At 58.8% G+C, this 15,138-nt stretch overlaps 2 protein-coding genes across 2 annotated transcripts; one reads left to right on the forward strand and one right to left on the reverse strand.

Annotated features, from left to right (window-relative positions):
* Positions 1 to 434: 434 nt before the first annotated feature.
* Positions 435 to 9,115, reverse strand: LRR1 (leucine rich repeat protein 1). The gene is made up of 4 exons (XM_084270382.1): positions 8,932 to 9,115; positions 7,983 to 8,081; positions 5,268 to 5,995; positions 435 to 1,420 (listed from the first exon to the last, which is right to left on the reverse strand). The coding sequence occupies exons 1-4, from the start codon at positions 9,109 to 9,111 to the stop codon at positions 1,168 to 1,170; spliced, it is 1,260 nt and encodes a 419-aa protein (XP_084126508.1). The 5' UTR covers positions 9,112 to 9,115; the 3' UTR covers positions 435 to 1,167.
* A 2,911-nt stretch (positions 9,116 to 12,026) lies between these two features.
* Positions 12,027 to 12,602, forward strand: RPS29 (ribosomal protein S29). The gene is made up of 3 exons (XM_084270734.1): positions 12,027 to 12,162; positions 12,300 to 12,399; positions 12,481 to 12,602. Exons 1-3 carry the CDS (start codon positions 12,101 to 12,103, stop codon positions 12,487 to 12,489), a joined length of 171 nt encoding a protein of 56 aa, XP_084126860.1. The 5' UTR covers positions 12,027 to 12,100; the 3' UTR covers positions 12,490 to 12,602.
* Positions 12,603 to 15,138: the final 2,536 nt, after the last annotated feature.

Below are 15,138 nucleotides of genomic sequence, written 5' to 3' on the forward strand. Positions count from 1 at the left end.
CTCCAACCAAGTCCTGTGCTAAACCAGATCCCTGAGCACCTCATCTCCCCTCTGTTAAACACACTGAGGCAGCGTGTCCAGCTGTCCCCTGAAGCCCAGCTGAGCTCAGCTCTGCACTCCCTAACTACAGACTGACTGGTTTTCCTGTTCAAACTACACAAAATTGATCCTCTGTGACCCAAAGAGACACAAAACATGTGATTCCCTCCTGGGCAGTTGACAAGTTACAGTGTACCATGCTCCCTCCAAGCCATCACACCTCCCAGGGCCTAAAGGCTTCTCAAGGGACTTGTGTGTCACACAGTTTCAATACCCCAGCCACAAGACACAAAATAAGGGTCTGTGGATACTCCCTTCACTGGGAAAAAGACCAGGAGCTAATCCCTAGAACAGACTGGATGCAAAGCTCATCAGAGAACACACAATTCACATAAAAGGGTTTGAAAATTTAATAACTTGACACAATTTAAGAAGGATGAAATGTGAGAGTTAAAAAATAAAGTTCAGGTCATGGGTTTAGAAAAAGAGGGTTGTTGTGTAGCAAAGAGAAAACAAACCCAGCTGCTGTGGGAAAAGCCAGCAGTGCTGGTCCCTGGGTGAAGTGGGAATGCCACAACAGAACCTGTTAAAAAAGAAGCACCTGGAATTACACAGCTGGGTTGGAACTGCTCACACCAGTGGTTTCTCCTCACAGCAGCCTGGTACCAGTAAACAAGCTGGGTACACAGGGGCAGTCCAGTGATGACATCAAGAGAGTCACCTTCTGCAGGCAGAGTTCAGGGCCAGAGTTCAGGGCCAGAGTTCAGGGCAGCTTGATCTCAGTTCACCCCCCTCCTAGCACAAAGAAACCACTTACTCCACAAAACAGAGAGAACTCTCAGGATACTCCAAACAAAGTCATGGTGATAGGAGAAAGAAAGCAAAGTACATCCTAAGGGGGATCTGTTAGAACTAATCATCACTTTTTATTCCAACCAGGGAGGTTCTAGTCATGGAGGAACAGTCACACCACCAGGCTGGGCTGAGGGTGCCCCCTCACTGCAAGACCAACTCCTGCTGCCCACAGCAACACCCCAGCACAGCACGGGTGGGTTACAGGCACAAAACTACTTCAGGCTCTTCCCACTGTTGGGCAGAACTCCAGGCAGAGCTTCTGCACCTGGTAAGTCACCCATTACTCTGCAGGTACCTGTCCAGGAACTGGGAGTAGCAGTCTAGGGAGCAGAAGTAGCTGATGACAGGGGCTTCTGTACCTCCCATGTTGTCCACGAGCACCACGGTGTGAGCCACGTGGTGCAGATTCATGGTCACTGTGATCTGGATGAAGCTGCTCAGACAGGCACTTCCACACTGGCAGGTTTTAGCCACTTCCAGATCTTCACACAGGTGAGAAGGAAGGAGGTGACAGCCATAAGGGATTCTGTTGAACAAGAGGAATGAGTGTGAGTTCACTACAAAGTTAACCCATGTCACTCAGGCGTGGTGACACACCACACACACACACACACACCAGTGGGTTCCCAGAGCAAAGCCAAGGCAAACTGGGAATGTTCCCACTTGCAATAATAGGAATGGATCAGAATTAAGCACTGCTTTCCAAAGCAGTCACTAAAAACGTGCTGCTACGTTACAGACCCCAGAGCACCAGGGACCTGAGCTCCAGGGGACACTGCAGCAAGAACCAGGGAGTTCACACAGCCTGTGCTGCAGTGGTGGGGAATGAAGAGAATTAAGAATAAAATTAGGAGTAATCACAGAATCACCAGGCTGGAAAAGCCCTTTAAGCTCATCAAGTCCAACTGTCCCTGTCCTGTGCTGACCCAGATCCCTGAGCAACCTCATCCCCCCTCTGTTAAACACACCCAGGGCTGGGGACTCAGCCCCCTCCCTGGGCAGCCTGTGCCAGGCCCTGACAACTCTGCCAGGGAAGAACTTTTCCCTCCCAGCTGAGCTGACCCTGCCCTGGGGCAGCTTGAGCCCATTGCCCCTTGTCCCAGCTCCTGTCCCCTGGCTGCAGAGACCATCGCCCACCTCTCTGCACCCTCCTGGCAGGGCAGGGGAGGTGGGGAGAAGGTCTCCCCTCAGCCTCCTCTTCTCCAGGCTGAACATCCCCAGCTCCCTCAGCTGCTCCTCAGAGGATTTGCCCTCCAGCCCCTTCCCCAGCCTGGTTGCCCTTCTCTGGACTTGCTCCAGGACCTCAATGTCCTTCTGATGGTGAGGGGCCCAGAACTGGACCCAGCACTCGAGGTGCAGCCTCCCCAGTGCCCAGTCCAGGGGCACAATCCCCTCCCCAGACCTACTGGCCACACTGTGTCTGACACAAGCCAGGATGCCATTGGCTTTCCTGCCCCCCTGGGCACACTGCTGGCTCGTGTTCAGCCTGCAGCCACCCAACACCCCCAGGTCCTTCTCTGCCTGACAGCTCCCCAGCCAGTCTCCCCCAACCCATAGTGCTGCAGGGGGTTGTTCTGTCCCATGTGCAGCTCTCTGCACTTGGCCTTGTTAAACCTCATCCCGTTGGTCTCAGCCACAGACAACTGGGCACGTTCCCTCACATCAGCTGGGAAGATCAGCCTATTTCATCCTGGGCTGGCAAAACCCCCCCAGTTTACTCCTCACTGTAACACGAGGAAGTGGTGGTGGTGCAAGAAGGAAGCAGGACGGAAAAAGAGCCTCTTTCAGCAGGGGCACTGCCGGCAGTAAATCCAGCTTCCTGTGACACACGGCTCTTCTCATCCTTCACCTCACTAACGACATCCAGGGACAGGAACGAGAACTGCCGCTCGTTAAAGTCCCAGCGGAGCAGCATCGTGCTCGGGGAGCCAAACAAAAGAGTTTCCCCTGAAGTACTCTGGGGAGGGAACATCAAAGCCTGGATATCGCCCTGCCCAGCTGCCCCTCCAGCCTCAGGGGATGGTGTGGGTGACTCACAGCCCCACTACACCCACAGACTACTCCTGATTCTTTCTCCATGCCATCATTCTCATAGCTGAGTCCTGTGGGGTTTTGTCTTCCCACCCCCTCAGTTCCAGGACATCCTTTCTTCCGGCCAGGAGAAGCATAATTACAGCTCTGGAACCTGCCCAGTGTGCCACTGTGAAGAGTGATTTATAAGTATTTGCTTTTACATCTTCCTTCCTTTGGGTTTTTTTTGCCTTTCTTAAGGTTTTTACAGCCTGTCATCACTCCTGTTCCTCACAGTTCTTCTCACCTCCAGCCAAGGTCAGACAGAAGGTCTGTTGCCCACCTGTTACCTTTCTTCCCCCCTTCCATCTATGATAACCAGGACCCCCCTGACCAACACTGTCTCCAACAATCACAGACCTGTGGGTGGGGGGACTCCAGGTCTCCAGCCTTTTTTGTTCTGTCTGATGCCTTTTCTAAAGAAGAAAAGCCTCCTGCATGGGGACCAGAGGTGGGTTCACAGACTCACAGAGCTGTAGGGGTTGGAAGGGACCCCCAGAGCCCATGGGGTCCAACCCCCTGCCAAAGCAGGGTCCCTAGGACAGGGCACACAGGGCGGTGTCCAGACGGGGCTGGAATCTCTCCAGAGAAGGAGACTCCACACCCCCTGGGCAGCCTGTCCCAGGGCTCCCTCACCCTCACTGGGAAGAAGCTCTTCCCCAGATTGGGGGGAACTCCCTGTGCTCCAACTTGAGCCCATCGCCCCTTGTCCTGTCCCCACAGACACTGAGCAGAGGCTGCCCATGTCCCCCTGTGTCCCACCCTTCAGCTATTGATCCCCATTGATCAGATCCCCTCTCAGGCTGCTTCTCTCCAGGCTGAACAGCCCCAGCTCACTCAGCCTTTAAACAACCAGGTATCTGTAGGTGCTCCAGTGATGTAACTGAGCACCAAAACCTGACCAGCACTGAAGGATGACATTCCCTGGGGAAAAAGAAAAACCCCAAGAACAAACCACAATAACATCAAAATCACTGTGATTTATGTAAAGCTGGGAGACACGTGGAGGTGAACGACTGCAGTAAAGTCAAGTGAGGTCAGTCAGGAGCTGGTAAGGTTTGAAGCAGAACATTTGGTTGCTCAGCTCATTGCCAGGGCGTGCCCTGCATGCCTGTGGACACCTTGAGCAGGGACTTGTGAGCAATTAACCCAGGTTTATGGGGCACTCCCCACCCCTGAGGCAGGAACGGGCACAGAATGTAGATTAGCAATGTCTCAGGTCTGTCCCTCACCTCCCTTTCTGTTCCTGGGGACTCTTTCCCACCTTCTGGCTCCCTTTTTCCCCAGAACAGGGGTGTGGGAGTAGCAGCAGTGGGTATGGAAGGATCAGAGGGATGGGAGAAGGATGATGTTCATGAGGTGAAAGAGTAATTATTGTAAAACCACCACAGAACTGGGCTCCTCCACGTAAGACAGACCATGCTCACTCCAACACCAAAGGAAATTAGGAGCCCAAGGAGAACCTGAGAAGCAGGGAGGAGGCAACACCCACTCTGCAGTGACACTCACCCTCTGAGAAGCCACCTCACCTCATGGTACCTCTGAGGTACCTCAGTTTGGGCAAGGTCCCACCTGAAGCAGAGGCAGAGCAATCCCTGTCTGTGACTAGGAGCTGTAGGGTAGAATTTAAGCACCTGCCAACAGGCTGTTCTCAGGTGGGAAGGGGCAGCGATGGGCTGATGGGTGTTACATGTGGTTTTAGCACTTCAGTGTGAGCAACAGGATGAAGGGCAACCACGCTGGAAAGCAATTCCCAAGCCAGAGCCCAACCCAGAACACAGCCCCTGTCAGGAAACCCACTGTCACAAAAGCCCCTCAGCACAAACCACCAGTGGTGGCTCATCAGGGTGTAGAACTGACTCTCTTTTGCTGCCACCAGGCAAGAATATTCTGTTATGGTGTCCCCATTTCATGGATAAAAACATCTCAATCTGTAGCTTTCTCTAAATGCTTCCAAGGCCCCAGCTTCCTGTGCCCTCCTTTCATAGAATCCCAGACTGGTCTGGGTTGGGAGGGACCCCAAGGACCACAGAGCTCCAACCCCCTGCCACAGGCAGGGACACCAACCTCCAGGCCTGGAGCTACACAAGGTTGCCCAGGGCCCCAGCCAACCTGGCCTTGAACAAAGGGGTGATTTTACAAGGGGAACAACTCAAAGCAGCTCTTAACCATAGGATTTTTAACAAGGGAAGAGCAATAGCCACTAAAAGGAGACAAAAACCCAACAAACCAAGTGGGGGAAGTTTAGGTTTGCCAGGTTTGAAGCAGATTTGGGGTGTATGTAGCCATGGTGCTGCTCTTACCTGTAATTGATGGTCGCTCTTGCAGCACACTCTAACAAAGTCAATGGTATTTTCAGCTGTATGCTGGGAACAAGGGGGTTAGGCTGTTCAAAAGGATTTCCAAAGAGATCCAAGTTCTCAAGGCAGAGTCTCCTAAAATCACTGGGCAGGAAAGGGAGCTTGTTTCGAGCTGCTGACAGAAAGCGCAGATGCTCCAACTGGCCGATCTTGAAGGGCAGCCTAATCAACTCATTGTCATCAAGCTTTAAGTTAACCAGTTCTCTCAGCTGGCAGAACTGAATGGGAAGGGCTTTGATTTTGTTTTGGCTGAGGTCCAGGAACTGGAGGGATTTCTGCAGGGTGGAGCTGCACAGGGCCCCGCTGAAGGACTCCAGGTGATTGTCGTGCAGGTTGAGCTCCTGGAGACACACCAGCTCGCCGATGGTCGCCGGCAGCTGCTTGATGTGGTTATGACTCAGGTCCAGCTTCCGGAGCTTCCTCAGGCACAGCACCCGGCTGTCCACCCGAGCCAGCTTGCAGTAGGAGGCCTGGAGGTGCTCGAGGGAGTGAGGGAAGTTTTTGGTCAGAGGGTAGTCCCTTCTTGAAGTTATGATCATTTTTGACTTGGGCTTCTCGACCTCCGAGGTCTTGGCTGGTACCAGGGCTGAGAGCGGGAGAGCTTCCACGTCGGTGCCTTGGTGAGCCAGTCTCACTGCTGAGAGGAAACTCTTCAGATTGCTGGCATTTGCCTGCAGGGAAACACAGTTACAAGTGCCTTATCCCTGTGCTCATTTGTGCCAGTGCTTTCTGACCTGTTCTGTACACTAACTCAGCAGGGACAGGACTCACAGGGTGACACACTGTGCGTGGTAGTGAAGAACAAACAGCACCCAGCTTGAGTGAGTTACAACCTCTCTGAACCATCTAGATCAAACCAACCCTGCTGCAGTACTCAGGGAAGGAATCCCAGACTGGGCTGGGTTGGAAGGGACCTCAAGGATCACAGAGCTCCAACCCCCTGCCACAGGCAGGGACACCAACCTCCAGGCCTGGAGCTACACAAGGTTGCCCAGGGCCCCAGCCAACCTGGCCTTGAACACCCCCAAGGATGGGGCACCCACCCCCTCTCCGGGCAGCCCCTTCCAGCCCCTCACCACTCTCTCTGCAAAGAACTTCCCCCTAATATCTCCTCTCACCCTTCCCTCCTACAGCTTCACTCCATCCCCCTTGTCCTGCCAGTCTCTGCCCTTTAACAAGCTGATTCCCCTCCTGTTTCTCTGCTCAAGGAACAAAGGAATAAGAATGGAATTCACAGCTGAAAATAAAGTACAGGGGGAAAAAAAAAACCCACCCCACAACCAAATGCACTGTGATCTGCTCAGCCTGCAGCCTGATAAAGGGACAGTTTGTAACTACCCACATGGGGAAATCAGAGAGCTCAAAGTTGTGAGGAAGGTGAAGGACAGGAGATGAGGTCAGATTTGACGTAGAGGGGGGTGAAAAGCCTCGAGGTGGGTTAAGGGAGTGCTTCCGGTCGCAGGGACAGCTCTCCTTGGTTGTGGCAGCATCAGACAAGAGGATAATTGTTTGTGGTCCTTCCATAAACAGCAGATTGATTCTGCTTTGGGTGGGATAGAAGGACAGAGAGTTAACTTGATGGAGCATCAGATGACCTGTGTTATAAATAAAGGTCAAGAAAGCTGTGACACATTTGCTGTGCTGATACAATGAACTGTTATGAAGAGGAGGGTAACCAAGCCCTTCTCTCCTAAATCCTGCAGCAAGCCTCCCCTCAGGCTCAGCTCACAGGCTTTACCCTACAAAGTAAACCCTAAAAGGAAAAGCAGGATGCAGCCATACAAAGTGGAAGTCATCTCTCACTGCAGAAAGGAACAAACTGGGAGCTTTGGCATGGTCTGAGTGGAGAGGTTTGCACCCTGTGCCCAGCTGCAACTCGCCCCAGGCTGGTGACACCCATCTCTGCACCTGAACAGACAATTCTGCTCATGGATGTGTTTGTTTTTAATCAAATTCTAGAGCATCCAGAAGCAGCTTGCATAATAAGCACCTATCACAAGAGAGCAAAGGTCTTGGAAACTTCTGGATGCTGATGTGATATAAAAACAATAAACCAACCTAATGACTGGTCCCCTTAATCACCCCGTGGACTCTCCCCTCTCCTTGCTCCTGCTGTGATATCCTCCAGAGATGAGGAAAACCCTCTGGTGTCCAAGGCCACCAGCGTTTGTTATCTCAGTCATTCTACTCAAAACCTTTAGCTCCAGGACTCCTCCTGGCTGCAGGCAGGTTTGTTATGTTTCTAAGGGCAGAGAGTAGCTAAATTTGGAGGTATTGGCTGGAAGTGCTTGAGGTGCAATTATGGACACAAGCCTCAAGTCTCAACTGTAAAAAAGACGTTGGGAAAAGAGGTTTATCTGAGTTGATGCCTCACAAGCCTCTTGTTTCAGAGCTACATGAACCCCCCAGGAAGCTAGCCCTGGCCCTGGCCAGCCACCCCCACACTCCTGCTGGGTTTCATAGAGTGAATCACAGAATCCCAGCCTGGTCTGGGTTGGAAAGGACCCCAAGGGTCACAGAGCTCCAACCCCCTGCCACAGGCAGGGACACCAACCTCCAGGCCTGGAGCTACACAAGGCTGCCCCGGGCCCCGTCCAGCCTGGCCTGGTTTTGGGCAGGACACCCATCCCTTGCCGGCAGCCCGGCCCTCGCACACACCTTGCTGAGGCAGACGTCCACGGCCGGCTCCCGGAGGCGCACGGTGGCCTTGCCCTCCTCCACGAACCGGGTGAAGAACCGCTCGATGTTCTCCTGCACCTGCGGGGGAACAGGGGGGACGCTCAGCAGCCGCGGCGGGATCAGGGCACCCGCCCCAGGCCCTCCCCACCCCTCACCCTCACCCCTTCTCTCCCCTCATCCCCCCCCCTTCCTGCTCTCCACTCCTCTCCCCTCATTACCCACCTCCTCCTCTCCCCTCATCCCCCGCTCCTTTCCCCTCATCCCTCCCCATCCTCTCCCCTCATCCACCCCCATCCCCTTCTCGTCTCCCCTCATCCCTCCCTGTCCTCTCCCCTCCTCTCCCCTCATCCTCCCCATCCTCTCCCATCCCCTCATCCCCTCTCCCCTTGTCCCCCCCTCCTCCTCTCCCCTCAGCCCTCCCCTCAGGCCGCCCTTCTCTCCCCCCTGCCCCCCTCCTCTCCCCTCAGCCCCCCCCTCCAGCCCCCCTCCTCTCCCCTCAGCCCCCCCCTCCAGCCCCCCTCCTCTCCCCTCTTCCCCCCCCTCCCCTCTTCCCCCCCCCTCCTCCTCTCCCCTCAGCCCCCCCCTCCCCTCAGCCCCCTCTCCTCCTCCTCTCCCCTCAGCCCCCCCCCTCCTGTCCCCTCAGCCCCCCCCTCAGTCCCCCTGCTCTTCCCTCAGCGCCCCCCCAGCCCCCCTCCTCTCCCCTCAGCCCCTCCTCCCCTCAGCCCCCCCTCCTCCTCTCCCCTCAGCCCCCCCCCCCCCTCAGCCCCCTCTCCTCCTCCTCTCCCCTCAGCCCCCCCTCCTCCTCTCCCCTCAGCCCCCCCCCTCCTGTCCCCTCAGCCCCCCCCTCAGTCCCCCTGCTCTCCCCTCAGCCACCCCCCCCAGACCCCCCTCCTCTCCCCTCAGCCCCCCCGGGCGCCGCCGCCCCCACCTTGTAGCGAGCACCGGCCCGGTCCCGCGCCGTGCACACCATGAGGTACACACCGCCGCCCCGCGCCCGTCCGGGCGGGCGGCCGAGCGAGAGCAGCGCCCGGGTAGCGCGGCCGCGGCCCCGCAGCCCGCAGGTGGGCAGGAGCCGGCTGACCACCTCCACCTCGCACTGCAGCCGCATCGCCTCCGCCGGCCCCGCGCAGCGGCGGGCGGGCGGCGCCGGGGGCCTCCCGCGCTGGCCGCGCACAAGCGCCCGCCGCGCCGCCTGGCTGCCCCCTGAGCCCCGCCGCCCGCCCGCCGCCACCGCCCGCTCCTCGGCAAGAGGCCGAGGAGTCCCCCGGCGATGGGCCTCGCAGGGCGGGAAGGGAGGGCGGCGGTACCGGCAGCCGCGGGCAGCCCGAGAGAAGGGCCCTCAGAGCGGGGCTCTGCGCCACCGCCCTCTGCAGGAAGAGGCGCGGCGGGAAGGGTCGGGGGCGGCGGCGGGTGGGAGAGGATGGCGGCTGTGAGGGGACGTGGGGGGAGCTGAGGGGACAGCGGGTGTGAGGGGACATGGGGGAGCTGAGGGGACATGGGGGGAGCTGAGGGGACAGCGGGTGTGAGGGGACGTGGGGGGAGCTGAGGGGATGTGGGGGGAGCTGAGGGGACAGCGGGTGTGAGGGAACATGGGGGAGCTGAGGGGACATGGGGGGAGCTGAGGGGACGTGGGGGGAGCTGAGGGGACAGCGGGTGTGAGGGAACATGGGGGAGCTGAGGGGACATGGGGGGAGCTGAGGGGACAGTGGCTGTGAGGGGACACAGGGGAGCGAGTAGGTGACGGGCCTGAGTGGATATGGAGGGAACAGAGGGGATGATGGGTGTGAGGGGACAGATGAGCTGAGGGGATGGCGGGTGTGAGGGGACGTGAGGGGAGCTGAGGGGACAGCGGGTGTGAGGGGACATGGGGGGAGCTCAGGGGACGTGGGGGGAGCTCAGGTGACAGCGGGTGTGAGGGGACACGGGAGCGAGTGGGTGACGGGTGTGAGGGGACATGGCGGGAACTGAGGGGATGATGGGCGTGAGGGGACACAAGGAATGCCAAGGGGACGGTGGGTGTGAGGCGAGCTGGGGAGCGGAGGGGAACAGGGACATGGGGGAGTGTAAGGCATGGCATGTGTGAGGGGATATGAGGGAGTGGAGGGCATGAGGGGTGCGAAGGGAGCTGAGGGGACAGCGGGTGTGAAAGAACATGGAGGGAACTGTGGGTGTGAGGGGACACAGGAGAGCCATGGGGACAGTGGCTGTGGGGAGACATGGCAGGAACTGAGTGGGACACAGGAGAGCCAAGGGGATGGTGGGTGTGAGGGGACCTGGGGGAGCGCCCTGTGGGTATGCTGGTGCCTGAAGCCCCTGGGCTCCGTGCCGGGGAGTTGACAGCAGGTGTGGCTTACAGCCTGTGCTGGCAGCAGCGAGGTGCCCTGGGCAGGGTATGAGGAACACGTCAGGGGACACAGGGTTCCTGGCCTTGCATGCAGGACGTGGCTGCTCACTGGGATGGGCAGCCCGGTGCTGCAGCCCCAGCACCACAGGCATGCCTTTTGGGCAGCTGCTACACTTGTGGTACAAAGCAGAGAGTAAACGTTTTACCACAACCCCTTCTTTGCATGTTTGCAAAGGTACCAGCGCTCCCTCTGAGCTTCTCCCTGGTGTGGTGACAGCAGAAGCGACTGCCAGTGGCAGAGCATCACCTCGGTGATGGGCTCGCTTGTGACTCTGTGGGGCACCAGGCTGGAGCAGTGTGGGCCCGAAGGTCAGCACCCCACAGAAGTGACCCACACTGAGTCAGCTGGTGAGCAACAGAAGCCCCATGGGGAAGACTCATGGTGGAGAAGTTCTTGAAGGACTGTCTGCTGTGGGTGGGACCCCACGGTGCAGCAGGGAGGGGTGGGAGGAATGACCCCCCCCCCCCAGGCTAAGAAGGAAAACAACCCCATAAAATCAGGAGGGAAAAGGCTGAGTGAGCTGGGGCTGTTCAGCCTGGAGAGGAGAAGCCTGAGAGGGGATCTGATCAATGGGTCTCAATATCTGAAGGGTGGGACACAGGGGGACATGGGCAGCCTCTGCTCAGTGTCTGTGGGGACAGGACAAGGGGCGATGGGCTCAAGTTGGAGCCCAGGGAGTTCCCCCCCAATGTGGGGAAGAACTTCTTGCCAGTGAGGGTGAGGGAGCCCTGGGCCAGGCTGCCCAGGGGGTGTGGAGTCTCCTTCTCTGGAGAGATTCCAGCCCCGTCTGGACAGCGCCCTGTGTGCCCTGTCCTAGGGACCCTGCTAGGGGTGGTCTCTGGGGGTCCCTCCCGACCCCTGTGATTCTGTGATAAGGAAACAGCTGACGGGACGCTCAGGGGCGCCGCGTTTACCGTGTTCCGGAGCCGTTTCCCCGGGCCGGGCTCAGTCCCCGCGCTGCCGCCGGCAGCGCCCGGCAAGCGGAGCATGCGCAGAGTGGCCGCGCGCCGGCGGCAGCCGGCAGGAGGCGCTGCGGCGGCGTGAGGCGCTGTCCGCGGTGGCCTCAGGCGCTGGCCGGCAGGAGTCGCTGCGGCGGCGGGTCGGGGGTCGGTGGAGGGGGCAAAAGGCGCGGTCTTGGCGGTCGCGGGGCCAGCAAAAGGAGCCCGCGTCTCTCTGTGTTGCCCAGGCTACGCTGCAGTGGCTATTCACAGGCGCGATCCCGCTACTGACCGGCACGGGAGCTTTGACCTGCTCCGTCTCCGACCTGGGCCGGTTCACCCCTCCTTAGTCAACCTGGTGTCCCCCGGCTCCCCGGGGCTCACCATATTGATGCCGGCCTTAGCGCGGACGCCCGCTCGGCATAGCGCACTGCAGCCCAGAACTCCTGGGCTCAAGCGATCCGGCGGGCTCGGCCTCCCGAGTAGCTGGGACTACAGGCGCGAGCCACCGCGCCCGGCGCCCGCTACCTCGCGCCGCCGCCCCTAGTGCTGCCCCCGCGCTGACGTCACGCCGCGGATGGGAGGGGGGAGCGAGAAGAGGAGGGAGGGAGGAGAGGGGGGAGTGCGCCTTCCCCTCCCTCCCCCTCCCCGCGCATGCGCCGTGCCGCGGTGCAGGCCGGGATGCGGCGCGGGGTTGATTAGCGCAGGCGCCGGGCGCCATCTTCCTCTCCCCGCCAGGCGCGCAGCAGGCAGCATGGGGCACCAGCAGCTCTACTGGAGCCACCCCAGGAAGTTCGGCCAGGGCTCCCGCTCCTGGTCAGTGCGCGCCACGGGGGCCGGCCGGCTGCCCTGGGCCGCGGCAGCCGCCTCCCCGCGCCCCTCCTGCCCCCCTACCCGCCCTGACCCGCCCTGACCCGCCTCTCTCTCTCTCTCTCTCTGTTCTCCCCTCACAGCCGCGTGTGCTCCAACCGCCACGGCCTCATCCGCAAGTACGGGCTGAACATGTGCCGGCAGTGCTTCCGCCAGTACGCCAAGGACATCGGCTTCGTCAAGGCAAGCGCCGCGGCCGGGCGGGAGCGGCGGGCGTGGGGCTTCCTGCCGCCTTCTCTTACTTCTTTCCTCCCTCTCTTGCAGCTGGACTGAGCGCCGGGAGGATGAGGCCGCCGCCAGGACGTTCCCGGGGCTTCCCTGGGCCTCCCTGACACATCTCCAGCGTCTTGGTACAGCCATACTTAATAAACGTTCTCCCCGCCCGACTGGTGTGTGTTTGGGTTTTGCTTCGTGTGACGGGTCTAAATGGCAACGGGCCCTGCGGAGCTCCTGCTGGCGTGGTGGGTGCTGCCCTGGGGACGTGCCTAAGGCAGCCTGGCCTGTCCTCCTCAGCTTACCCTCGCAGAACCAGGTAGCCTGGAGTGCTGATATGTGTGTATGTGATGTGACTGAGTCTCCAGGTTTGGGACCAGGGCAGTGGTTCCCTTCATGTAGTTGTTAGGTGAACAGCCAAGCAATCTGCTGGTTGCTGGTAACCCCAGGCTTGCCTGGGTGTGACATTGGCAACCTCTGCTCTTACTGGTGTAGAATGTGGTGATGTTACAGTGCAGCTGAAGCACAGAGCTGCACCTCAAGCCTTACACCTCCTTGCTTGTTGGGAGGTGTGGTGCTTCATGATGTGGGAGGAACTTGCAACTGATCCCAAAAAAGAGGTCCTGAGCCTCTGCAGCCTTTGGGCAGGACATACCTGTGTGTGGCAGTCAGAGCCTCCTCTCTGCTCCTGAGCCAGGAGAGGGCATGGAAGAGGTTGGAGTCACACAGCCCTTCACCTTGCTGGGTGTTTTCTGAGGTTTTCAGTCACTTGGATGTCACAGTTTGACAGGAGTGAAGAGACTTGGGCAAAAAACCACTTGTCAAGTACACAGAAGGTGTGGGGGTGGGACCACCCTCCCTGTGTGGGGTTAGGTGTGGGTGCTGTCCTGCTGTCTGCTGCAGCCCTGCTGCTCTGGCTGAGGTCTCTGTGTGTCTGAGTCATTCCTGAAGCAGCAGATGGGCTGAGCCAGCTGAGTGCTCTGTGCCTGGTTTGGGAATCCCTAATAGCTGCTTCTTCCTTTGCCCCACTGGTTCCCCAGTGGAATTGAATAAGGTGGGGAGGGGGGAATGGGGGTGAACCCAGCCCCTGGTCTGGAAGCTGGGGTGTGTTTTGGGGAGCGCTGTGCCCTCTCCTTGTCCCAGGCAGACCCCTTGCTGAGTTTGAGGGCGGCTCTGCCTTCCTCTCACAGAGCCTTTGTGTGGTGTGGGGGCAGGAGCAGAGATCCCACCATCCTGAGGACGTGACATCAGTGCTGAGCGAGCAGCACGTGTGATGTCACAGCTTTGTCACGTCAGAGCTCCCACGAGGACCAGACCCCGCTCCCCAGAGAGGAATGGGGGATGCCCCTGGGTCCCTGGAAGGGTTCCAGTCCAGCTTGGATGGGGCTTTAGGCACCCTGCTCTGGTGAGGCTGTCCCTGCCCAGGGCAGGGGGGTGGGACTGGATGGTCTTTGGGGTCCCTCCTATGGCTTCACCCCCAGGATGTGCAGCTGCTGCAGGGTGTGAGGAGGACGCTGCAGCGCAGCTGGGTAGCCTGATGCTGATCTGTGCATCACTCTGGTCAGTTGGGGGCTGGTTCAGGAATGAGCTGAAACCAAGGAAAGCTGGGAAAACACTGAGGAACAGGGATGTGGTGTGAGGTGAAGCTGCCAGCTGGGTGAATGCTGCATCGTGGGGGGAGTGGTGGTACCCTCCCCAGGGCTGCTGCACAAGGGGACTAAATGAGGAGCAGCAGGAAAGCAGCTCATCCTGGGGGGGCTAAATAAGATGAACAGCTAATTAAAAGGTAACTTGGGGCTGTCTTGCTTGGGGAATTCCCCCCCTCTTGCTGTGCCTTCAGACAGGTGTCTCCAAGGGTTTCCACGTTCTGACAACACTCGGGCTCTCAACACCCCCCCTCCAGACTGCTGGGTGTGACAGTGCTGACTGGCTGTGGTGTGCCTGGTCAGCAAGCTGCTGCTCAGGGCTGCTCCTGGGAGAGCAAGCTGTTCCTTCAGGCTGCTCCTGGGAGCAGAGGCTGCCCTGAGGCATCCCCCCTTCCCCCGTGGGGGTGTGGATTTGGGGTGTCTCTGGGGGGAGCTGTGGCTGGTGCTGATGCAGGTTCGGTGCTGGGCTGGGGCAGGGTGGGCTTTGCGGCAGCTGGAGGGTGCTGGGGGGCCTGTCTGAGTGGTTAACCCCCTGGTTCCTCTGGAGCCTCCTCAGTGTAAAAGTGAGCTGCTGTGCTAAATACATACCAGATGGAGCTGCTCTGGTGATTGATCCCCCCCAATTTCTGCTGATAGGGCAGTGGGTCCCACGGGGTGCATTGTTTGGCCCCAGTGTGACTCCACAAACACCCCGATCACCTTTCCAGCCACTGAACTGAATTTCTTCCAGGGAAGAACAGGTCTTTTGCTCTTAAACATTAAACATAATGCTCTTAAACATTAATTTAACCCCTGCTACACCAGGAAAGATTTGTTCCTTTACCAAGGAAGTGAGTTAGGTTGGTCGGTCCTGTCTGCTGCTCCCGCTCCCCAGCAGAGAACGGGGACCTGTGGTGCCAAACCCGCTCTCTGCAGTGACTTGAGTCCCCGTGGAGGTGCTGGGAGGGCTGCAGAGGAGCTGGGGGGGCTGTGGGGAAGCTGGCAGTGTTCAGCTAAGCTGTTGCCTGGGCTTTGCAGATGAGGATGACCAGGCAGAAGGATGAAGCCCGAGGAGCAGACGTGA

The sequence above is a fragment of the Gallinula chloropus genome (assembly GCF_964237585.1).
Source record: "Gallinula chloropus genome assembly, chromosome: 14".
NCBI lineage: Eukaryota > Metazoa > Chordata > Aves > Gruiformes > Rallidae > Gallinula > Gallinula chloropus.

Coding starts and splice junctions, on each gene's coding strand:
- RPS29 (XM_084270734.1), top strand. CDS start 12,101: ATGGGGCACCAGCAGCTCTACTGGAGCCACCCCAGGAAGTTCGGCCAG. Junction 12,163..12,299: donor GGCCAGGGCTCCCGCTCCTG/GTCAGTGCGCGC, acceptor CTCCCCTCACAG/CCGCGTGTGCTCCAACCGCC.
- LRR1 (XM_084270382.1), bottom strand. CDS start 9,111: ATGCGGCTGCAGTGCGAGGTGGAGGTGGTCAGCCGGCTCCTGCCCACC. Junction 5,996..7,982: donor TGGACGTCTGCCTCAGCAAG/GTGTGTGCGAGG, acceptor GTTTCCCTGCAG/GCAAATGCCAGCAATCTGAA. Junction 1,421..5,267: donor AGAGCGACCATCAATTACAG/GTAAGAGCAGCA, acceptor CTTGTTCAACAG/AATCCCTTATGGCTGTCACC.